Source organism: Emys orbicularis, chromosome 8 (assembly GCF_028017835.1).
Source record: "Emys orbicularis isolate rEmyOrb1 chromosome 8, rEmyOrb1.hap1, whole genome shotgun sequence".
Taxonomy (NCBI): domain Eukaryota; kingdom Metazoa; phylum Chordata; order Testudines; family Emydidae; genus Emys; species Emys orbicularis.
In genome coordinates, this window is record NC_088690.1 from 34,980,212 (window position 1) to 35,004,656 (window position 24,445).

A 24,445-nucleotide genomic window follows, 5' to 3' on the forward strand; every position below is an offset into this window, starting at 1 on the left:
GTTTCAGCTGGAATCTGAAGAAGTTGAAGGAACTGAGGGTGCATGAAGGCCATGCATAATATTACCTGAAAAGCTCTGTAGCTTGAGATGAAGTCCATATGGCTCCTAGTAATCAAAGCATTTTTTGCTTTAGTGCTTTATGCAGGCACATTCCAAGAATGAGGATCTATACTGACAGTCTACTCAAATAACTCAGTGTAAAGCCGAGTAACCATTCTGTCTTGTGTTCTCTGTGTTGAGGTATGGGCAAGATGTGTGAAATTATGGAATTAGAATTGTTTTTTCCTTTTCTCTATGTACTTGGCCTCTAAGAATAGATTTCTAAATGCCAGACCTCTAATCCATTCTTAGGTCAGTTTTACTGTTTATACTTGGGACCACATTCTCAGGGCCAAAAGGGATTAGTGTCATTAGGTGTGTTGAATTCTTTTATATTGCATAAAATAATGTTTCTAAAATTCTAAATACTACTTCAAAACAGTGTTGTTTTTTTATTTCTTTCTTATATTTAGGTTACCCAGTTGGATATGACTATTCGTGAACACAGGGGAGAAATGGAACAAAAAATAATTAGATTAGAAGGTAGTTTGGAGAAAACTGAGTTAGAAATTAAAGAACGCAATAAACAGGTATTTTTATTAATGATTTAAAATAAAATCCGGCTAGCATGGTAAAATGAATAACCTAATGTGTGCATGAGATTGGGGAATGGATGCAAGCAAGAGCTGGCCTAGGATAAGACCAAAGTGATGTTAATAGTTTGGGGGTTTCTTAGTTTTTTGGGTGTTGTTTTTTTTACCAGAGAAATTATTTAGAGTTCACCAATTAAAACCTAAAAAAAAAAAAAAGCTCTATAGTAAGAAAAGCCAGCCTTGTTACTTCCTAAAATGTGCACCTTAAATCATTCTTTAAAATAGGAAAATGTGTTGGTAAAATTATCAATTGGTAAGGGAACTCAATGGCAGATGTAGTATCTAAACTACTTCTAACTTTTGAATTTGTCAGGATATCATGGTGTCCCTTAAGGGGAAAAAAAAAAAAAAAAAAAAGCTGTTCTTCTGACTTTAAATGTATTTTGTATTTAGATTGAGAGCTTAGATTGCAAGCTACAGCATTCTAAAGATGAGCTTCGTGAAAAAGAGTTTGAATTGCTCCAGAGAGATCAAGAAATAAATCAACTAAAAAAGGAAATTGAAAGAAAACAACATAGAATAACAGATATTGAAAAAGTAAGTTGTTTTCTTGGATAAATGTGTTTTTCCAATTAATTATTGGTTTACTAACTGAACATTCTTTATCTCCAGTCTAATGGATTGTTTGGTTTACTAAGCAATAAACAGCAGAAGAAAGTTGTCTTCTCATTTAATGTAATGCTTTCAAGAAAGTATGTTTTTTTCATACTGAAATTACTTGCTGGAGTTCTTGGCTGAAGTTTATTATATTTTCATTATTGGATTGTGATGGTATTGGTGTAACCAGTTGTTTATAAACAGTTGTGTATAGATCTTCCTTGTCTCCCTTCAAAAATCGGGTGCTATACTTTTCTCCTGGTATTTGTCTGCAGAGTCATGAATCCCATAAATTAAACCAGGATTCCAAAGCGCACACTCTAACTTTGCATTATGTGGGAGTTTTAAGCCAATCTTGCTGCTTGTTTTAGGCTCTAGTAACCTTCAGACTTAGCTAGGGAAATGGGTTTCATTGAAATGCAATTGAAAAGGCAAAACGTAAAAATAAAAAATATTACTTTTTACATTCTACATAATTAGCTTGTGGAACTCATTGCCACAAGATATCAATGAGACCAAGAGCTATATGGGATTCAGAAAAAAATAGACATTTATATGGATAATGAGAACACAAATATTGTATCCTATCTAATTTATTTTACAAGGGATATAAACCAAGCACTAACTGATGTGAGTGAGAAAGAAGCTTCTATTATGGGCAAGTTACTTCATAAATGTTCACTGTAGGTTTTCTTGTACCTTCCTCTGAAGATCTGGTACTGGCCATTATCGGAGAGTCAGTACTGGAATAGATAAGACTTGCCATAGCAGATCAGAACTGTGGTCTATCTTCTTTTGTAATCTCCAAGAATCAATAGAGTCAAAAAGGGTTGCTGCATTGATTTTTTTTTTTTTAATCCAAAAAAAAAAAAAAAAGAGGAGGAGGAGGAATACAAATCATTCAATATCTGTTTTCTTTAAGAATTTAAATTATTTACCTGTTACAGACAGTGAAAGATCAGGAGAAGTGCATTGCAGACCAGTACAAGGAAGCATTAGATTTAGGTCAGCAGTTGAGGCTAGAACGAGAACAGATGCAGCACATTCATTTGGAGCTTTTGGAGACTCGCCGGCTGTTGGTTCAAGCTCAAAGAGAAACTGACAGACTCTCGCAAGAACTGGAAGAAATGAACCATCTGTCTCGAGAAAAGGTGACCAAACATATAACGTACTCAAAATAGCTTTGGTTTTAAGTGGCAGTGGAATTACCATTGACAAATGTTGATTTTTGAGAGTGGACTATACTGTTTATTTGGTGTATAAAGTTGTCAGCACAGATGCACATATTTAGTTTTGGATTGACAAGGAAGTATTGTGATAATTTTTATTATAAAATTAAGAAAAAAGACAGATTGTTTAGTTGTGTTTCAATTCCAAAAAACATACTTTCAATAAGATTTCAAATATGGGTGTCTGTGAACCCCAAATTCCCTAATTTAAAAATACCGATGACTGGAGATTTTTTTTTGTAAAATCTAAAATCTAGGTCTCTTTGGTACATAGAACAAAAAGGAAGTAATTGAAATATTTACATATGGAAACTAGCTACTAGGAAGTAGATTGAGGCCGACTCTTGCAGTAGAGCCTTTGACCCATCTTCCTCTTTTTTTTTTTTTTAATTCTCCTTGCACAGAAATCAAACTCAGATACAGTTCCTGAACTCTCTTGAACACGATATTGGTCCCTCTTAGTGCCCCAAGGGTATTAGCCACCTCAAGGTGGGTGGGGAGGAGGGGTGTGCATGCTGTATCCTCCTAAGAGGTAGTCATGCACCATGTATATTCCCCTACCTCACTCCCACCATGCTCCAAAGGGATTGTGCTTCACTTAAGCACATTAGCATCCTTCTGCTCCTTAATCACTGTGTCTTGCTTTGCAATAAAACTATAAAAAAAACCTACTGTATGTGCATGAGGCTGAGTTATAACTTTTAGCCTCTGCCCCACACTGAGGACAATTCAGGAAGGGATTATTCTAAAAGCTATAACTGAGCATTGGGTATACAATAGAGGTTTTTTGTAACTTTACTGCAAAGCAAGACACAGCAATTAAAGAGGCAAAGGAGCTCTTGTGCTTGAGATGTGCTGAGATTCAGGAGATCTGGATTCTGTTCCTGAATCTTGCCTGTGAACTTCATCTCTCTTCCCCATTTGTAAAATGAGTAATAATGTTTACCTACCTCATAAGGATGTTGTGAAGATAAATATATCAGTGTTTGAGAGATGCTCAGATACTACAGTGATGGTGGCTATAGAACTACCAAGAGAGAGTGAACCTTACAGGTCATGATGAAATATTTGCAACAAACGTGACATTTAATTTACTCCTCTGCTAGTCATTAGTCTCTAGCAATAACTACTTGCACTGCCACACTGTTTTAGCTGAATCTATTACCACCGCTTTGGATGAACAGTAACACAAGAATTTTTAAAAAAAAGTTAATTTGTAAAGAAACTGATTTGAATAATAAATAAAACCTAGTTTCTAATGATTTAATAATCGTTTGGGAGTACTGGCCATGGTGACACATAATGTGACCACTTTTATTACAAATAAATCCTAGTCAAATGAATATAAATATATTCTGGTACTATTCAATTGGCTTGGATTTGCTTTAGAAACTACCGGTAGCTAAAAAGAAATTGGTTGTGTCTTTCTGGCTCCTGGTTCTGTTTCTTGCTCTGCTACTGACTCAGTGTGGACAAATAAGGTAAATGTTTAAACTTTTCACTGCATAAAATGGGAAAATAACATTCAGTCTTAATTCATATGTTTGGATATAAGGTGCCATATAAGTGCAAAGTGCCATTAACATTATTTATTATATACTGTCTTACAGGAAGCTCATGCAAACTGTTTGGCAGAAGAACTGGGTGCTGCCCAAGCACGTGAAGCTCAGTTACAAGCAAAAATGCAAGCAGAGATAAAAAAGCTTTCATCAGAAATAGACTCATTAAAGGATGCTTATGAGCAGGAGGTAAAAGATAAAACTGAACTGACCCTAGCATTTTTACTGTATTGTGCTACATGGGTGTTTTCCTCCACTCAGTCCAGACTAACTACACCCTCTCCATGCAAATATCAAAGGCAGTTGAAATTTGTCCCAGGCCTCTGTGGCTTGGCCATGTCCTTTCTCCCAGTCTTCTGCATCCAGCAGTGCAGACAGAGCAGCAATTTGGCACTCCCACCGTACTTGTGCTCAACCGCTTATTTTAGAACAGTAGTGAATAATCATCCAACCACCAATGCACACATTATTTCCAACTTTTTCTATCCATCTTGGGGCATTTTCTGAATGGTACCACTTATGGAACTCCTGAGTAGCCACTTTCTCCCCCCTCATATTGGAGTAAGCAAAAGAAAAACCTAAGCTAAAATGGTATTCCATTAGAGAATAAGCATTCTCTGGAGCTGCAGATGGGGAACTTTGCCACAACTACTCCCAATCTGGTGATCCTTGCTTAGCCAGGGGAAGAGGTTCTGAGTCTGGAAGGCAGGTTTTGGCCTCTGTTCCTTGGCACTGAGCTGAGACTCCCCTGGAGATGCCTCCAAAACCAAGTAAGTCCTTTACAGTACTCAACAGGCAGGTCCATCTAAGTTCCCAAGGAAGTCTTCACGGGTATTCAGGATATCCCCTCAAACCCTAAGGCCTAGCCCTGGTCTAAAAGGGAAATCTGAAGGGATCCCTTCTCACATACTTTAATGAGTAATTGAGTCATTGGTGAAAGAATCCAACATACTATCAGACTTCTACACCTTTTGGGAATAAGAAGTGAATCCTTATGAAGACATTTGCTTGCAATATCTCTCAAAATATATTTTTGATAAAGGGGAAGATTTAAAGACCCTCACTTAGACTAGACCTTACAATTGAAAAGCCTTAACCAGAAAAAGGGGATACTGTTTCCAGAAAGGAAGATCCCTCCAAAAGTCCAAAGAAAAGTAAAGAATCCAAAGCACAGGAAAAAAAAAAAAAAAACCACTAAGAAAATGTCCAAGAGACCAACTAGGTTCTCTCTCCCTTTCCTCCTATTCTCTCTTCTGGGAAGCATGGTACAAAAACCAAAGATAATACTCATCACTCCTAATTGTCAGGGAAGGCTGTTTTCTCTTTACAGGGCCTACCCAGTACATCTTCCCTGCCAGCAGGATCTCCTATCACAGGGTCTGCTCTGACATCCAAACCCAACTTAATTGACCCTGACAGCCTGTGTATTAAAAATCTAACCCAGATGAATACTCTTCCAAGGTGATTAAATACTGTCGTCCTCTCCTACAGCCCATCCACCTGGTCTATCTACACAAGTCTGGACAAAGTGCTCTTGGTAGTTGTTAAGAAACAGAAATTAACTCAAAGAAACCAGGCATTTCAGTTCATTTAGATTTTCTTCTTCAATAGTCTGGACTTGAGTCGTAATTGCTTCACCGTGATGTCTCAGATCTTGAGATTTGACAGTGTTATAAATACAGGCTTATTCAAATCACTAGTGGACCATCTAAATTAAAATAAATTAATGGAGATATCCCATCTCCTAGAACTGGAAGGGACCTTGAAAGGTCATCGAGTCCAGCCCCCTGCCTTCACTAGCAGGACCAAGTACTGATTTTGCTCCAGATCCCTAAGTGGCCCCCTCAAGGATTGAACTCACAACCCTGGGTTTAGCAGGCCAATGCTCAAACCACTGAGCTATCCCTCCCCCCAAAGGGACTCTCTGGGGGTCCAGTTTTGTGAACCTATCCAAAACATCAGTCAGATCTATGCTTCTGGAATTCACCCTCCAGACTATAAACCCTTGCACCTCACCCCTTTTAGCTAGAGACATCAGTCTCTTTATCATTCTTACCTAATAAAAACTGCTTCCTAATAGGAATCACATAAACAAGGCAAGTCTCAGAAATCTGTCTTACTAAGATATAAACCCTGCTACATATTCCATAAGGACAAGATTGTGTTTCATACTCACAAATCATTCTTAGCTGGAGGCAATACAGTCTTTCATACCACACAGGAAATCACACTGCCATCACTTTTGCCCAAACCCCAACCCCAGAAAGAGAAAACGTGGCACAAAATTGATGTGAGGAAAGCAATGAAGATATACTTGAAGTGAAAAAACCAATTCAGGAAATCATCCTCTGTGTCCTTTCATCACAAATTTCTCGATTTAAAAAAAAAAAAAAAAATTAATTCCACTGTTGCAATATGAATAAAATATGGCATCACAGAAACATTCTCAGCAATAGGGAAAGCTATTTCAGAGAGGATCTGAGCCCATTCAAAACTTTCTATGGCTGCTGCTTGGTCTGAAAGAATATCAACCACCATAAAAGAAATCAATTAATACCTCCATTAATATGGCTGTCAGATACTGCAAACTGATTTGATATTCCACAGAGCCACCCTTTGGCAAGAAGCTGCCCAAGTGGGGATTCCTAAATAATCTGTTGTTTTACTATGTTTGAGGAAAGGGATTTTTGTGTCTGTCTTATCCTTCTCGCCATACTACTTTTTCCTAATTGCTCACTACATCCCACATAGACTGGGCTGGGGAAGAGATCTGGATGCAGAGTGGGAAGTTGACTTCTTTTTTCCCCCCTAATCCACCCCACCCGGAATACATTTTCTGAGGACGGGTAAAATCATCAGGTAACAATTTTTCCTTTTTAATTATTATTGCTTCTTTCTCTGTGGAGGTTTTTGAAGGTCTAGCTACAATTGTTAGAAAAATAGTTCCATGCAGAAATGAGGAAATATGGGACTGCAGTTAAAGTTAAAGGGTTGAAAAAAAAAAACTTCAAGAAAACTCAGAATGGCTTATTTATTTTTTCTGAAAATGTGAAAGGGGTTCCAAAATACAGATGGCAGACTTAGCTTAAATTCCAAAAGTAGATTGCATTATTTCTGGGGGCAAATGAAACCTTCATATCCCTAGTTTCTTCTTTTTTTTCCTTCTGATTGCACATGTGCACCCTGAGCACAGTTGCTAAAAATTTTTCCCCTCAGTGGTACCCATTGTGGCTGCTTGAGTGCCCTCTGCTGCTGCTGCACGCTGATAGCACCGGTATAAAGCACCCAGCTGACCCCGCGCCCCCTCAGTTTCTTCTTACCGCCCGTGACGGTTGCTGGAACTGCTATCCTTGTTTTTGCAAGCTTTCTCAGTTGTCTTTTCTTCTTCTTTCTGTATCTAGTTAGTTAGTTTTAGTCAGTTTTAGCTAATTTTAATGAAGTTCTGTAACTTTGTGTTGTCCATTCCCCTATGCCGAGGCATGCTTTGATGACTGGGCTTTACGCTCTGCACCTCCTGCAACTAGGCATATGCCCCTGCTCTCAAGCTGCCTGAAGTGCCTGGGAAAAGCTCACTTTGGGAACTGTTGCCAGATCTGGAAGAACTTTAAGCCTTCCACGAAGAAGGACCATGAGGCCAGGCTAAAATTTTTGCTCATGGAGGCAGCCCTGAGACCTCCATCTGAGCCAGGGCGGTCAGACTTGGCACCAAGTGGCTTGCCGTTGGTAAGGAGTGCGCTTCCTACCATATTGGAGTCCCGGCACTGAAGATGGCCAGGCATGGGGATTAGAGTAGAATGCAATCTAAACCAAATACTCTTCTGTCTTGGTACCGCAGAAGTTAGCACCATTGACTCTGGCACCTATGCAGGCACTGTCAAGTCCAGTACTGGAAGAGCTGTTAACATCTGCAGCACAGCACAGTACTGATACTACCTTGGTACCAACCACATGGCGTGTGCTGCTGCCAGAGAATTTCTTTTGCTGTTGGTACTGGTATTACCGGCAATACAAGATTCAGTGTTGTTGGTGCCTAATGGACAGGAGGGAACCCGCTGGATCCTGTTATCGTTTGGTACCATGCCCTTCAGTACTGTCAAAAGGGAAACCATGGCACCGGTCTCTGGCACTGGTAGGAATGGCACCACCATGGTCACTGGAGAGAGAGACTGAATCGGAGGTTGGGTCTTACTCCTCCAAGAAGCCTCTCTCTAGCTACTCCTCCAGGCATTTCCATCCTTCCATGCATCCAGACACAGGAGTACCATCGAGTGCATGGTCAGGAGGTCACTGGGGACCTACGCCAGTCCAGTGGTCCTTTTGGAACCCTGGGGTTTTCCCCAGTTTCCAGGGCTTATTCCAGGGGCACCTGTTGGGTGACCTCGGAAAGAAGGGCGTTCTCATCCTCTTGGACAGCGCCTGGTCTGGACTCCGGTACTGACCCCGGAGCCAAACTGCATGAACCAGCTCAACCAGATCCTGCTGAGGAAGAAAGAGAAGAAGAGCTTCCACAGCTGGTGCTGGCCTCCTCCCCTGATGAAGCAGTCTCAGGAGAAGGTGTGTTGCCTCCCCTGGATGACGATAAGGCTCACCAAGAGTTATTGAAGAGGGTGGCCTTAAGTCTGGGTATACAGGTGGAGGTAGAGAAAGTCCTCCCATAGCCTGGTTGACATTTTAACCACTGCGGGCCCCTCAAAAGTAGCTCTGCCTCTCAATGAGGCCATTATGAAACCTGTTAAGACCTGGTGGCAGACCCCCATGTCCCTTTCCCCCACGTCAAAAAGGACTGAACAAAAATACTTTGTTCCTGCCCAGGGTTATGAATTCTTGTACACCCATCCCCCGCCCAGGATCCCTGATGGTAGCTGCTGCCAATGAGAGAGAAAGGCAGGGTCAACAGGGTGCAACCCCAAAAATCAAAAGACTCAAAGAAATTAAACTTGTTCAGTAGGAAAGTTTATTCTCCTGGGGGGTTACAACTCAGAACTGCAAACCAGTAGGCGCTGCTGGGCAGGTATGATTTTAATATGTAGGACTCCTTGCAAAAGTTCAAGAACTTGCTCCCACAAGAGACTATGCAAGAGTTCTCACTGGTGGACAAGGGGAAAAAATCAGTGGTGAGGACATTGTTGTAAGCTGCTTTGGATGCGGCTGACTCAGCAGCCAGGTCCATGGCTTTGGCAGTGGTCACATGCAGGAGTTCATGGCTACAGTCCTCAGGACTCCAACAGGACCTTTCGAAGGAGCTTCACTCTTTTCAGAATACACTGATGCGAAACGGCATGGTCTGAAAGACTCCAGGGCGACCCTTAAATCCCTTGGATTATACACACCTGCTCCTTCAAGGAAGCCCTACAGACCTCAACAGCCATCTGGTATGACAGCCTTGGCTGTCTGTCATGATCTGCAGAGAGAGAGAGAGAAGCAGAGATTTTAGGCATAGGCCACCACCCCCTTCTACCTCAATGTCAATGCCTGCCCCACCCAGTCATCCAGGGGGTTCTAAGCAGGCATTTTGATGGGATGCTCGAGGACGCCATACCAGTTCCTGTGATGGCAGACCCTGTTTCGCCTTTATTTGCAAATCGCCTTTTCCACTTTCTCAGTGCTTGGTCCCGTATCGTCACGGACCATTGGGTGTTGAGCACTGTGGGACTGTGATGCACCCTCCAGTTTATTTCTACCCTTCCTTCCCTCCCTGTCTCTTCAGGGACCCCTCTCACGAAGAGCTTCTGGTTTGGGAGGTTCAATCTCTCCTTTGGGTGGCTGAGGTGTGGAATTTAAGAGTGAAGGGGTTCTATTCCTGTTATTTCCTAATCCCAAAAGCCAAGGGCGGTCTCAAACCCATTTTAGACCTGCGGCAGCTCAACAACTATCTCAAGAAAATAAAGTTCTGCATGGTCACCCTGGTATCCATTATCCCCTCCCTGAACCCCAGGAATTGGTACGCTGCCCTTAGGAGATGCCTATTTTCATATATTGATATACCAAGGACACAATGTTCCTCAGATTCGTAGTGAACCACTCACACTACCAATTCACAGTTCTCCCATTCGGTCTGTCTGCGGCTCAGCAGGTGTTCACAAAATGCATGGTGGTAGTGTCAGCTTTCCTCAGGAAGTTAGGGGTGCAGGTCTACCCTTATCTAAATTATTGACTAGTTTAAGGGCCAGTCCAGGGCTCAGGTAATGTCCAACATTCAACTCATTTAGTCAACCTCAGTCCCTAGAAAAATCATGCAGCAGGTCCTCAAGGAATTCAGTTTGTAGCACTTGGAGGAGAGAAAAGTGATCAGGAACAGTCAACATGGATTCACCAAGGGCAAGTCATGTCTGACCAACCTGATTGCCTTCTATGATGAGATAACTAGCTCTGTGGATATGGGGAAGGTGGTGGACGTGATATACCTTGACTTTAGCAAAGCTTTTGCTACGGTTTCCCACAGTATTCTTGTCAGCAAGTTTAAAAAAAAGTATGGATTGGATGAATGGACTATAAGGTGGATAGGAAGCTGGCTAGATCGTCTGGCTCAACGGGTAGTGATCAATGGCTCGGTCTAGTTGGCAGCCAGTATCAAGTAGAGTGCCCCAGGGGTCGGTCCTAGGGCCAATTTTGTTCATTATCTTCATTAATGATCTGGATGATGGGATGGATTGCACCCTCAGCAAGTTCGCAGATGACACTAAGCTGGGGGGAGAGTTAGATACACTGGAGGGGAGGGATAGGGTCCAGAGTGACCTAGACAAATTGGAGGATTGGGCCAAAAGAAATCTGATGAGGTGCAACGAGGATAAATGCAGAGTCCTGCACTTAGGGTGGAAGAATCCCATGCACTGCTACAGGCTGGGGACTGACTGACTAAGCAGCAGTTCTGCAGAAAAGGACCTGGGGATTACAATGGACAAGGAGTTGGATAGGAATCAACAGTGTGTTGGATAGGAATCAACAGCCTTGTTGCCAAAAAGGCTAACAGCATATTGGGCTGCATTAGGAGTATTGTCAGCAGATTGAGGGAAATGATTATTCCGCTCTATTCGGCACTGGTGAGGCCACATCTGGAGTATTGCGTCCAGTTTTGGGCCCCCCACTACAGAAAGGATGTGGACAAATTGAAGAGAGTCCAGCTGAGGGCAATGAAAATGATTAGGGGGCAGGGGCACATGACTTATGAGGAGAGGCTGAGGGAACTGGGCTTATTTAGTCAGCAGAAAAGAAGAGTGAGGGGGGAGTTGATGGTAGCCTTCAACAACCTGAAGGGGGGTTCCAAAGAGGATGGAGCTAGTCTGTTCTCAGTGGTGGCAGATGACAGAACAAGGAGCAATGGTCCCAAATTGCAGTGGGGGAGGCCTAAATTGGCTATTAGGAAACACTATTTCACTAGGAGGGTGATGAAGCACTGGAATGGGTTACCTAGGGAGGTGGTGGAATCTCCATCCTGAGAGGTTTTTAAGGCCCGGCTTGACAAAGCCCTGGCTGGGATGATTTAGTTGGGGTTGGTCCTGCTTTGAGTAGGGGGTTGAACTAGATGACTTCCTGAGGTCTCTCCCAACTCTAATCTTCTATGATTCTATGAACATTCAAGGCCGTATGGCTTCTGATAAATGCAGAAAAATCTACCTTCACTCCGGTGCAGAGGATAGAGTTCATTGGGGCAGTGTTTGACTCCACTCAAACCAGGATCTCCCTCCCAGAAACTTGGGCAGAAACTTGGCTGTTCTCACAGACAACACTGCAGCCATGTTTTACCTCAACTGGTCAGGAGGAGCTCGCTCTTTCCTCTTCTGTCATGAAGCAATGCAGCTATGGGACTTTTGCATAGCCCACTCAATCAACCTCGAAGCCTCTTACCTTCCGGGAATGCAAAATGAGTTGGCAGATCACCTCAGTGGGTCTTTTCCAGTCACTAGATGTGGTCTCTGTGCCCAGATATGGCAAGAGACATTTTCCAGCAGTGGGGGACTAAGACAGGTCTATTTGCGAACAGGTACAACAGGAGTTGTCCCCAATTGTGCTCCTTATAGGAACACAGTCCAGGTTCTATCATGGATTCCTTTCTACTATCATAGATGGAACATCTTTATTATGCGTTCCCCCCCCTTTTCCGCTGGTGCACAGAGCTCTGCTAAAGATTAAGCAAGACCAGGTTATTCAAATAGCCCCAGCATGGGCATGCCAACACTGGTTCTCCACTCTTCTAGATCTCTCAGTGGCAACTCCAATTGTGCTTCTGTTTCACCTGGACCTGATTTCCCAGGACCATGGTCAGCTGCTCCACCCGAACCTGAACTTTCTTCATCTAATGGCTTGAAAGCTTCATGGCTAAATCCCAGAGAGTGGGATTGCTCAGAGCAAGTTTGTCAGGTCCTACTAGGTAGTAGAAAGCCCTCCAACAGAGCTACTTAACCTCTTGAAGTGGAAACGATTCTCTGTTTGGGCGTCCCAACATAGTGTCTTACCCACGCGTTCGTCCATACAAGAAATACTTGAGTATCTACTGCACCTGAAACAGCAAGGCTTAGCAATCTCCTTTATCAAGGTTCACCTTGCAGCAATATCCGCTTTCCACCTGCAGGTGGATAACAGGTCCGTTTTTGTTTTTCAAATGACATGTCTGTCCGATTCCTCAAAGGCCTAGAAAGGTTATACTCTCAAGTAAGAGAGCCCATTCTTCACTAGGACCTGAACTTGGTCTCATGAAAGCTTATGAGACCGCCATTTGAACCTTTGGCAACATGCTCCTTATTATATCTCTCCTGGAAAGTGGTTTTCTTAGTGGCCAGCACTTCAGCCAGAAGGGTCTCAGAACTCTATGCCCTCACATCGGAGCTTCTGTACACAGTCTTCTTTAAAAATAAGATGTATTTATGTCCTCACCTCAGTTGCCCCCCAAAAGTGTTTTTGCAATTTCATAGCAATCCGGCAGTCTGTCTACCTGATTCTACCCGAAGCTTGACATTAGACAAGCCTTAGCATTCTACATAAAAAGAACTACACCATTCGGAAAGTCTACCCAACTGTTCATAGCTGTGGCTGACAGGATGAAAGGCATCCCAATCTCTTCACAGAGAATTTTATCCTGGATTATTTAATGTATTTGCTCTTGTTACGATCAGGCAGATGTTTCGCCAACAGCTGTCCCGACTGCTCATTCCACAAGGTCGCAAGCATCCTCCGCAGCATTCATAGTTCAGATCCCTATTCAGGACATTTGTAAAGCAGTAACCTGGTTATTGGTTTGCACACATTCTCCTCCCAGTACACCATCACTCAGCATTCCAGAGATGATGCCAAATTTGGCCAAGCTGTTTGGGGGTGTGTGTGTGTGTGTGTGTGTGTGTGTGTGTGTGTGTGTGTGTGTGTGTGAACTCTGATTCCTCCACCTATTCAACTGCTTGGGAGACACCTAGTGTGAAATGCATGTGCAGTCACTCGAAGGGGAAAAAAAAAAGTTACTAACCTTCCATAACTGTTGTTTTTCAAGATGTGTTGCACATGCACATTCCATGACCTGCCCTCTACATTGGAGTTTTCCAGAAAGAAGGAACTGAGGGGGCATGGGGTCAGCTGGGCACTTTTATACTGGCACTAACAGCACGCAGCAGCAGAAGGCGCTCAAGCTGCCCTGACCAGTACCACTGAGGGGGAAAAAATTTCTGGCAACTGCTCGGGGCATGCACCTACCTAGAGTGGAATGAACATGTGCAACACATTTTAAAGAACAACAGTTAATGAAGGTTAGTAACCATTTTTTCTTAGTCAAATCCTGAAGGTATGTCAAACACCCTGATGTGTTAATGGTGATGAGTTTTGAAATTGTTACTTGGACCCCTTCCAGTCTATACATATATTATGTGAAATGAGAGAGAATAGTATTAAAGTTGGCATAAAACAAAATCTGTATAATGTTTTCACTTTATTTCTTAAAACTTCTAGAAGCTTGCACATCAGACAAATCAGGAAAGGTGGCAGATGTCCACAGACAGCCAGAAATCTGGCTCTCATCATCTAAGTGGACAATTGCAGCAGCTGAAGCAGGAGTTAGAAGAGGCTCAGGACACTGTCAATAATCTTCAGCAACAACTTCAGGCTAGAAATGAAATGGTTCAAGCTGCAAATGAAGCACTGCTTGTGAAGGTGGGTTAACACAGCAATGTGTTGTATGTGAGACATTTTAAGGCGTCTGGGGGTAAAAACAAAGGCTTCCTTATGCCAACAAATTAATTACCCTCTTTTGCCTCATGTTTGTTTTTACAAGGAATGAGAAGTACCTAAAAGAGTTATCGTATAGGTCTAGAGTTTTACTCTGCCATGTAGAAGAACTGGATTTGAGAGCAGCAGGTGGATTACACAATGCTGTATGAGAGGATTGTCAGAGCAGTTCAGTCCACAATGAATTAATATACATCTACATATCTTATAACTCAGCCATTTTGTTTTATGCAAAAATGTCTTTATAAAAGACCAATTTTGTGTTTTACAAATGTAAAAATCCTTAAGGAAATACAGTATTGTGAATATATACTGTAATAATAATAGTCCATGTAACCCTGTGACAGGGTGCGACTCACCATTGCGGCACCTCTTGTTGGCTGTCTTGGGAATTAGCTCTGTGCCCTCTTCTGGTGGCATCTTGCCCCCATCACTTCTGCTGCGGGGACCCAGATGACTCCCAGGTCCGCGGCATCTTCTTCATGACACAGCCCTCTGGCTGTGCCGCACTAACTTCTGCCCCCTTCTGGGGAAACGGCAGTCCGTTGTGAAGCTACTTCCTGAGTGGGGACAAGGGGGGACCTGGGCCCGCCCACTACTCCAGGTCCCGGCTCAGGGACCCTGTAGATGACAGCCATGTGCTGCATCCCCTCCAATCTCTGTCTATTTCTCTGGGTCACTTCCCCACAGTCTTAGCACCTTATCCGCCGTTGTCTCAGGGCCTCAGCATGCCAGCAGTCAGCTGGGAACTCACTCTCGCTCCCCTGACCCCGCCCAGCACTGCTCTGTCCAAGATATTCGCTTTCTTCCTCCTGCAAGGCAGCCAGTCCTCCCTCCTTGAGCTACAGGGAGCTACTGAAGCTGCTCTTTTCTGCAGTCCTCCTTATATGGGCCAGCCTGGCCCTGACTGGCTGCTCCTCGCAGCCCCTCTCTGATTGGCTGACTCCTGTGCAGCCTCCCAAGGGCTCTGTTAACCCCTTATGGGCCAGTCTGGGCTAGATGCCCAATCACAAACCCCCATTTCTTTTAATTAGCTATAAAAAGATCATTCAGCTATGCCATACAGGGTGTGTCTACACTACGAAATTAGGTCGATTTTTTAGAAATCGATTTTATACAGTCAATTGTGTGTGTCCCCACTAAGCACATTAAGTCGGCGGAGTGCATCCACAGTACAGAGGCTAACGTTGACTTTCGGAGCGTTGCATTGTGGGTAGCTATCCCACAGTTCCCGCAGTCTCTGCTGCCCATTGGAATTCTGGGTTGAGCTCCCAATGCCTGATGGGGCAAAAACATTGTCGCGGGTGGCTTTGGGTACATGTTGTCAGGCCCCCCTCCCTCCGTGAAAGCAATGGCGAACAATCGTTTCTTGCCTTTTTTCCTGGGTTACCCGTGCAGATGACATACCATGGCAAGCATGGAGCCCGCTCAGCTCACCGTTACCATATGTCTCCTGGGTGCTGCTGGCAGATGCGGTACTGCATTGCTACACAGCAGCAGCTCCTTGCCTTCACGGCAGCAGACGGTGCAGTACGACTGCTAGCCGTTGTCGTCGACCCCTGGGTGCCTGGGCAGACATGGGCGCTCCTGGCAGACCTCAGTGAAGTTGGTCAGGGGCGCCTGGACATAAATGGGAGTGACTTTAGGTCATTCTCTTCAAGTTTCGTCTCATGGAGATTCAGTCCTGCCTGGAATATCATACGAGCTGGAGGCTTCTGCTTCAGGCTGCTCTCTCAGCCGGCAGCACCGCACAGTCGCACCTACCCCAGCCTACCCCTTGCTCCCATGGCTCATGAAGCCTGTCAGTAGTAAGGAACAGTTCAACTATAGGCTGAGCAAGTGCAGAATGGTGGTAGAATGTGCCTTTGGACATTTAAAAGCTCGCTGGCGCTGTTTGCTGACTAGGCTGTTTGCGATTAGAAGAGCAAGCAAGGTGCACTGCGCATCACAGAGGCTTTGAAAACCAATTTCATGACTGGCCAGGCTTCGGTGTGACAGTTCTGTGTGTGTTTCTCCTTGATGCAAACCTGCCCCCTTTGTTGGTTTTTAATTCCCTGTAAGCCAACCCTGTAAGCCATGTCATCACTCACCCCTCCCTCTGTGAGAGCAACGGCAGACAATCATTTTGCGCCTTTTTTCTGCGCAGACGCCATACCACAGCAAGCGTGCAGCCCGCCCAGCTCAGCCACCGCTGTTGTGTCCTGGGTGCTGCTGGTAGCAGACGGTGCAGTAGGACTGCGAACTGTCGTCATCGAACGACCGCTTCCACTGCCACTCTGCTCTCCTGCAGACGCCATACCACAGCAAGCATGGAGCCCGCTCAGATCACCACAGCAGTTATGAGCACTGTAAACACCACTCGCATTATCCTGCAGTATATGCAGCACCAGAAACTTCAAAAGCAGGCGAGGAGGCAACGGCAGCGCAGTGACGAGAGTGATGAGGACATGGACACAGACTTCTCTCAAAGCACGGGCCCTGGCAATTTGGACATCATGGTGGTAATAGGGCAGGTTCATGCTGTGGAACGCCGATTCTGGGCCCAGGAAACAAGCACAGACTGGTGGGACCGCATAGTGTTGCAGGTCTGGGATGATTCCCAGTGGCTGCGAAACTTTTGCATGCGTAAGGGCACTTTCATGGAACTTTGACTTGCTTTCCCCTGCCCTGAAGCACAAGAATACCAAGATGAGAGCAGCCCTCACAGTTCACAAGTGAGTGGCGATAGCCCTCTGGAAGCTTGCAACGCCAGACAGCTACCAGTCAGTCGGGAATCAATTTGGAGTGGGCAAATCTACTGTGGGGGCTGCTGTGATCCAAGTAGCCAATGCGATCACTGACCTGCTGCTATCAAGGGTAGTGACTCTGGGAAATGTGCAGGTCATAGTGGATGGCTTTGCTGCAATGGGATTCCCTAACTGTGGTGGGGCGATAGACGGAATGCATATCCCTATCTTGGGACTGGAGCACCAAGGCAGCCAGTACATAATCCGAAAGGGGTACTTTTCAATGGTGCTGCAAGCACTGGTGGATCACAAGGGACGTTTCACCAACATCAACATGGGATGGCTGGGAAAGGTACATGACGCTCGCATCTTTAGGAACTCTGGTCTGTGTGAACGGCTGCAGCAAGGGACTTACTTTCCAGACCAGAAAATAACCGTTGAGGATGTTGACATACCTATAGTTATCCTTGGGAACCCAGCCTACCCCTTAATGCCATGGCTCATGAAGCCATACCCAGGCACCCTGGACAGTAGTCAGAAGCTGTTCAACTATTGGCTGAGCAAGTGCAGAATCGTGGTAGAATGTGCATTTGGACGTTTAAAAGCTAGCTGGTGCAGTTTACTGACTCGGATAGACCTCAGCGAAACCAATATTCCCATTGTTATTACCGCTTGCTGTGTGCTCCACAATATCTGTGAGAGTAAGGGGGAGACGTTTATGGCGGGGTGGGAGGTTGAGGCAAATGACCTGGTCGCTGATTACGCGCAGCCAGACACCAGGGCAGTTAGAAGAGTACAGCAGGGCGCGCTGTACATCAGAGAAGCTTTGAAAACCAGTTTCATGACTGGCCAGGCTACGGTGTGAAAGTTCTGTTTGTTTCTCCTTGATGAAAACCCGCCCCCTTGGTTCACTCTACTTCCCTGTAAGCCAACTGCCCTCCCCTCCCCCCTTCGATCACCGTTTGCAGAGGCAATAAAGTAATTGTTTCAAATTCATGCATTCTTTATTAATTCGTCACACAAATGGGGGGATAACTGCCAAGGTAGCCCAGGAGGGGTGCGGGAGGAGGGAAGCACCGGGTAGGGTGGCGGAGGAGGGAAGGACAAGGCCACACTGCACTTCAAAACAGCATTCTGTTGCTTGGGCAGCCCTCTGGGGTGGAGTGGTTCGGTGCCCGGAGGGCCCCCCCCCCCCCCGCGTTCTTGGTTGTCTGGGTGAGGACGCTATGGAACTTGGGGAGGAGGGCGGTTAGTTACACAGGGGCTGCAGCGGCGGTCTGTGCTCCTGCTGCCTGTCCTGTACCTCAGCCATTTACCGGAGCATATCAGTTTGATCCTCCAGTAGCCTCAGCATTGCTTTCTGCCTCCTCTCATCATGCTGATGCCACCTATCATCTTGATCCCGCCACCTCTCCTCTCGTGCGTCCCTCCTGTCCTTGTGTTCATTTTGTGCTTTCCTGCACTCTGACGTTATCTGCCTCCACGCATTCTGCTGGGCTCTTTCAGTGTGGGAGGACTGCATGAGCTCAGAGAACATTTCATCGCGAGTGCGGTTTTTTTGCCTTCTAATTTTCACTAGCCTCTGGGACGGAGATGATAGAGGGCGCGTTGAAACATTTGCAGCTGCATGAGGGGAAAAAAAGGGAGAGTAGTATTTAAAAAGACACATTTTAGAGAACAATGGGTAGACTCTTTCACGGTGAACCAAGCTGTTAACATTACGTAGCACATGTCCTTTCTTTACAAGGTCGCATTTTGCCTCTTATATTGAGGGCCTGCCAGTTTGGTGTGAGAGATCACACGCAGGGCCGGCGGGCAACAGAATTCGGCTTGCAGGCAGACATGGTAAGCCACAGTCTTTTGGCTTCTTTAACCTTCATAACATGTCGGAATGGTTTCAGCGCCCTCATTTCCCATACCAAGCACCTGTTGGGTTGGCCATTTAAAAGGAGGGGCTGCGGTTTTTGGGTTAACGTGCAGCACAAACCCAACTAAACCCCCCACACACAACCAGTTCTCTGGGATGATCGCTTCACCCCTCCCCCAACCGCGTGGCTAACAGCGGGGATGATTTCTGTTCAGCCACAGGCAAACAGCCCAGGAGAAATGGCCACCTCTGAATGTCCTCTTAATAAAATTCCCCTATTTCAACCAGGTGACCATGAATGATATCACTCTCCTGAGGATAACACAGAGAGATAAAGAAGGGATGTTGCTTGAATGCCAGCAAACACCAGGACCATACGCTGCCATGCTTTGTTTTGCAATGATTCCAGACTATGTGCTACTGGCCTGGCATGGTGAAGTGTCCTACCATGGAGGATGGAATAAGGCTGCCCTCCCCAGAAACCTTTTGCAAAGGCTTTGGGAGTACATCCAGGAGAGCTTCATTGAGATGTCCCTGGAGGATTTCCGCTCCATCCCCATACACGTTAACAGACTTTTCCAGTAGCTGTACTGGACGTGAATGCATCCCAAGTCTTCAGGGCAAATTAATCATTAAACACACTTGCTTTTAAACCATGTATTATATTTACAAAGGTACACTCACCAGAGGTCCCTTCTCCACCTTCAAGGTCCGGGAGCCCGCCTTGGGTGGGTTGGGAGGGTACTGGCTCTAGGGGTGATAGTTCCTGGCTGTCGGGGAAAACGGTTTCTCCGCTTGCTTGCTGCGTGCTATCTTCAACCTCCTCCTCATCATCATCTTCCTCGTCCCCAAAATCCACATCCCTGTTGCGTGAGAATCCATTGACGGAGTCCATGCACAGGGGTGGGGTAGTTGTAGGGGCACCCCTTAGAATGGCATGCAGCTCATCATAGAAGCGGCATGTCTGGGGCTCTGACCCGGAGTGGCCGTTTGCCTCTCTGGTTCTTTGGTAGGCTTGCCTGCGCTCCTTAAGTTTCACGCAGCACTGCTGTGGGTCCCTGTTATAGACTCTGTCCTTCCTGCCCTTGGAGATTTTTTACAAATATTTGGGCATTTCGTCTTTTGGAACGGAGTTCTGATATCACGGATTCCTCTCCCCATACAGCGATCAGATCCAGTACCTCCCATTCGGTCCATGCTGGAGCTCTTTTGCGATTCTGGGACTCCATGGTCACCTCTGCTGATGAGATCTGCACGGTCACTTCTGAGCTCGCCACGCTGGCCAAACAGGAAATGATATTCAAAAGTTCGCGGGGCTTTTCCTGTCTACCTGACCAGTACATCTAAGTTGAGAGTGCTGTCCAGAGCGGTCACAATGGAGCACTGTGGGATAGCTCCCGGAGGTCAATACCGTCGAATTGCGTCCACGCTACCCCAAGTTTGACCCAGCAAGGTTGATTTCAGCGCTAATCCTCTCGTCGGGGAGGAGTACAGAAATCTATTTTAAGAGCCCTTTAAGTCGACAAAAATGGCTTCATCGTGTGGACGGGTGCAGGGTTAAATCGATCTAATGCTGCTAAATTCGACCTAAACTTGTAGTGTAGACCAGGGCACAGATATAGGTGCAGGATGTAAATAGCTAGATGGCCCCACTCTTTTTAAAGGGAATAGCTAAAATACAACAGGTATCAGAGTGTCAAAATTCCAGTGTTACCACCTAGTGTATAACTAGCAGGAGTACCTCTGTATGGTGATGTCTAACACTTCTTTAACAGGTTTCTTTGTTCTAATGTGCTATGTTAGATAAAAGTTTCTTCAGTAGATGTTCTAATTTAGAGGTAGACCGTCCTGCTCCTCTGGGACAATGCAGATCACAAAGCCCAGAATAAAGTGCATAAGAATCAAGACAAACTATTCTCAGTTGAAGGGATCCAGCTGTAGAATGAACTTTCAGAGGAGGTTAGATTAATCTGATTACCTTTAGGAAATCATAGAAATGTAGGACTGGAAGGGATCTTGAGAGATCACCAAGTACGGCCTCCTGTGCTGAGGCAGGAGACCTACTAAATCAAGACCATTCCTGATAGGTGTTGGTTCAACCTGTTCTTAAAAACCTTCTTTGGCAGGAATTCCACAACAGCTCTTGGAACTCTTTTCCAGAGCTTAACTACCCTTATACTTAGAAAGTTTTTCCTAATATCTAATATAAATCTCCATTTCTGCAGATTAAGCCCATTTCTTTTTGTCCTACTTTCAGTAGATATGGAGAATAATTGGTCACCATCCTCTTTATAATAGCCCTTAACATATTTGAAAACTGTTATCAGGTCCCATTCAGTCTTCTTTTCTCAAGACTAAACTTTTTTAACCTTCTTCGGTCAAGTTTTCTAAATCTTTTATCGTTTCTGTTGTTCTTCCCTGGACTGTTTCCCCATCTTTCCTGAAGTGTGTTGCCCAATATGATATAATACTTCAGCTGAGGCCTTTCCAGTGCCGAGTAGAGCAGGACAATTACCTCCCATGTCCTAAAATACAACACTCCAGTTAATATACCCCAGAATGTTAGCCTTTTTTGCAAATGCATCACATTGACTCATATTCAATCTGGTGATCCAGTATAACCCCCCAGATCCTTTTCAGCAGTACTACTGCCTAGCCAGTTATTCCCCATTTTGTAGTTGTGCATTTCATTTTTTCCCCTCATAAGCGTAGTACTTTTGCATTTTTCTTTATTGGATTTCATCTTATTGGAGAATTGGTCTGAAATCCATTTGTTTAAAGTTGTTTTGAATTCTAATCCTGTCATCAAAAGTGCTAACAAGCCCTCCCAATTTGGTGTCATCCACAAATTTTATAAGCCTGCTCTCCACTCCGTTATCCAGATCATTAATGAAAATATTGAATAGTACTGGACCCAGGACTGACTCCTGCAGGATCCTATTAGATAGGGACCCCTCCATCCCCCACCCAGCTTGTCAGCAAATCATTGATAACTACTCTTTGAGTATGGTCTTTCAACCAGTTGTGCACCCACCTAGTAATTTTGTCTAACATGTTTCCCTAGTTTGTAGATGAAAATGTCATATGGATTGTGTCAAAAGCATTACTAAAATCAAAATATAGTATTAACCTCTACCCCGATATAACGCAGTCCTCGGGAGCCAAAAAATCTCACCGCCTTATAGGTGAGACCGCGTTATATCGGGTTCGAGCCGGTACGCCGTGCCGGACTGGACTGGCTTCCCCAGCGGTGATTTAAAGGGCCTGGTGCTCCAGCCGCAGCGGCTGGAGCCTCTGGCCCTTTAAATCACCACCTGAGCCTGGCTGCCGGAGCCCTGGCGGGGATTTAAAGGGCCCAGTGCGCCAGCCGCTGCAGGGAGCCCTGGGCCCTTTAAATCACCGCCGGAGCTCCGGCAGCGGGGCTCAGGCGGGGATTTAAAGGGCCCCGGGCTCCACACTAATACGGATATAACGCGGCAAAGCAGCGGGGCTCGGGTGGCACTTTAAAGGGTCCGGGGCTCCCCGCTGCTTTTCCGCGCTATATCCGAATTCGTGTTATATCGGGTCGCGTTCTGTTGGGGTAGAGGTGTATTATCTGCTTGCCTCCTATCCTCTAGGCTAGTAACCCTGTCAAAGAAGGAATTAGGGTGGTTTGGCATGATTTGGTCTTGACAAATCCATGCTTGGCTATTCCTTATAACCCCATTATCCTCTAGATACTCTCAAACTGATTGGTTAATAATTTGTTCCGGTATCTTTCCATGTATCAAAATTAAGCTGACTGATCTATAATTCCACAAGTCCTTTTTATTCTCCTTTTCAAAGATAGGTGTTATGTTTGTCCTTCACTAATCCTCTGGAACCTCACCCATCCTCCATGATTTCTCAAAGTTAATGCCAGTTACTTTTTGATATAGCTTTTCCACCATAAGCAGAATGACATTCACAACATCAATCATCTGCTTTTCCTCTTCGCAGGAAAGAAATAGAAAACCTACCCCAAGTAGAGTTCCCATTCCCCAGTAAGGGAGGAAAGCCAGAGACTCCATGAAGCCTACTAAGGACATAACTGTTGCTAAATCTAGTTTATGTAGAAGGCACTCAGATACTCTAGTGGTGGATGGCAGTGTAAAACCCTGAGAGAGAAGATGGTACTTTACTGCTAATGCCTATTGCTAGTACACTGCCCACTCCACTAGTTACAACTTTGAAAGGAGAAGGGCCATGTTTCACTTCCCTTGACATTTGAGGTACTGCTTCTCAAATTCTACTTCTATACTCATCTTAATTTTCCCAACTGTCTCAAACTTATGATTTTGATTTTCTTTATTATAATTTTTGCAGTGACTGCTGGCAAGAGACTCATCTTTTATACTGATTTTTGCTGCCCATAATATCTCTTTAAAAATGCGAGTTTTTCAGACTTTTCTCTCCACAAGTATTCACATTGTGCTAGATAGATTATGGAGTTCCTCAGTCCCAGTAGTCATCTTTTTCTCTGAGAAATTTTATTGATGAACTATTGATGTCACTGAGGATTGTCAACTCTAATAAAATTTCTGTTTTTATGGCAAACATTACTTCTGTCTCCTCTTGTACACTCCAACTCTAGCTGAGGGCTTCCTTCATGGAAGTGCTGAGTGTGGGTGGCAGTTAATTCCCCTCCCCCCAATCTGGGTATCAGTTTTTTTTCCACTGTTTTATAGCATGTCCCAAATGGGCCATCTTGGTGTGAATGTTTTGTTCTGTAGATTTAAGATGGCAATCATTCTCCATTTTTTTCTAATGTCCTTCATTTTGGAAATTGATTTTTTTCAAAGAGTGAGTTTTTGAAGCCAGAAAAATGATAGCGCACTTTTCTAATGAGAGATGCTTACAGTGAGATTGCCTTCCACATGATATTCCAGGCATTTATATGTTGGAAATATCGTAACTCTGCCCTTTTGTATGCTTTTGATCATATTGCTGCTTTCTGTTTGGCACCAAATAAAAATTGACCCTGATGTTGGTACTAAGAGACTTTGCAGGAGAAACATCATTTTATTGTTTGTATAACGGTAGTGCCTAAGAGTGCAAGTCATAACCAGGACCAGTTGTGCTATGCACTGTACAAACACAGAATAAAAAGACCCAGAAAAGCTTACAATCTATCTACAAACAGATTGTTGGCTGGAGGAATACAAGGAAATGAGACAGTATTGGTCAGCATGAATGGCAGTGGTCTCAGCACATTAGTGGCCTAACCATTCAGTTTTTTTGTCGGCATCATGGCAATGGAGAGTTTTAAGGAGGGATTAGAAGAAAGATAATGAGGTAGCTTCGTCAACGTTTGCAGGGGAGCTCCTTACAAGCATGAGGGGCAGCATGGGAGAAAGCATGAAGGAGCTTGTGTGAAAATGTGACCAGTGGATGATGGTGGCTGGCATCATTTGCCAGTCAGAGGCAAAATTTGACATCTCTATAGTGAGTGAGAGATGATCGGTAGGGTGGGGATAGGCCCCGAAGGGCCTTGAAAGTGTTTGATGTAATAGAGAAGGGGATGCAAAGAGGAGGTGTTAATGATGGAGTG

General features: G+C 44.7%; 1 protein-coding gene across 1 annotated transcript in view; it reads left to right on the forward strand.

Annotated features, from left to right (window-relative positions):
* Positions 1-24,445, forward strand: part of CCDC18 (coiled-coil domain containing 18) — a 77,958-nt gene that overhangs the window by 51,930 nt on the left and 1,583 nt on the right. The window contains exons 23-27 of the mRNA XM_065409080.1: positions 513-629; positions 1,086-1,233; positions 2,241-2,440; positions 4,129-4,266; positions 14,008-14,208. Coding sequence (XP_065265152.1) covers positions 513-629; positions 1,086-1,233; positions 2,241-2,440; positions 4,129-4,266; positions 14,008-14,208 — 804 coding nt within the window. The remainder of the gene's footprint in view (positions 1-512; positions 630-1,085; positions 1,234-2,240; positions 2,441-4,128; positions 4,267-14,007; positions 14,209-24,445) is intronic.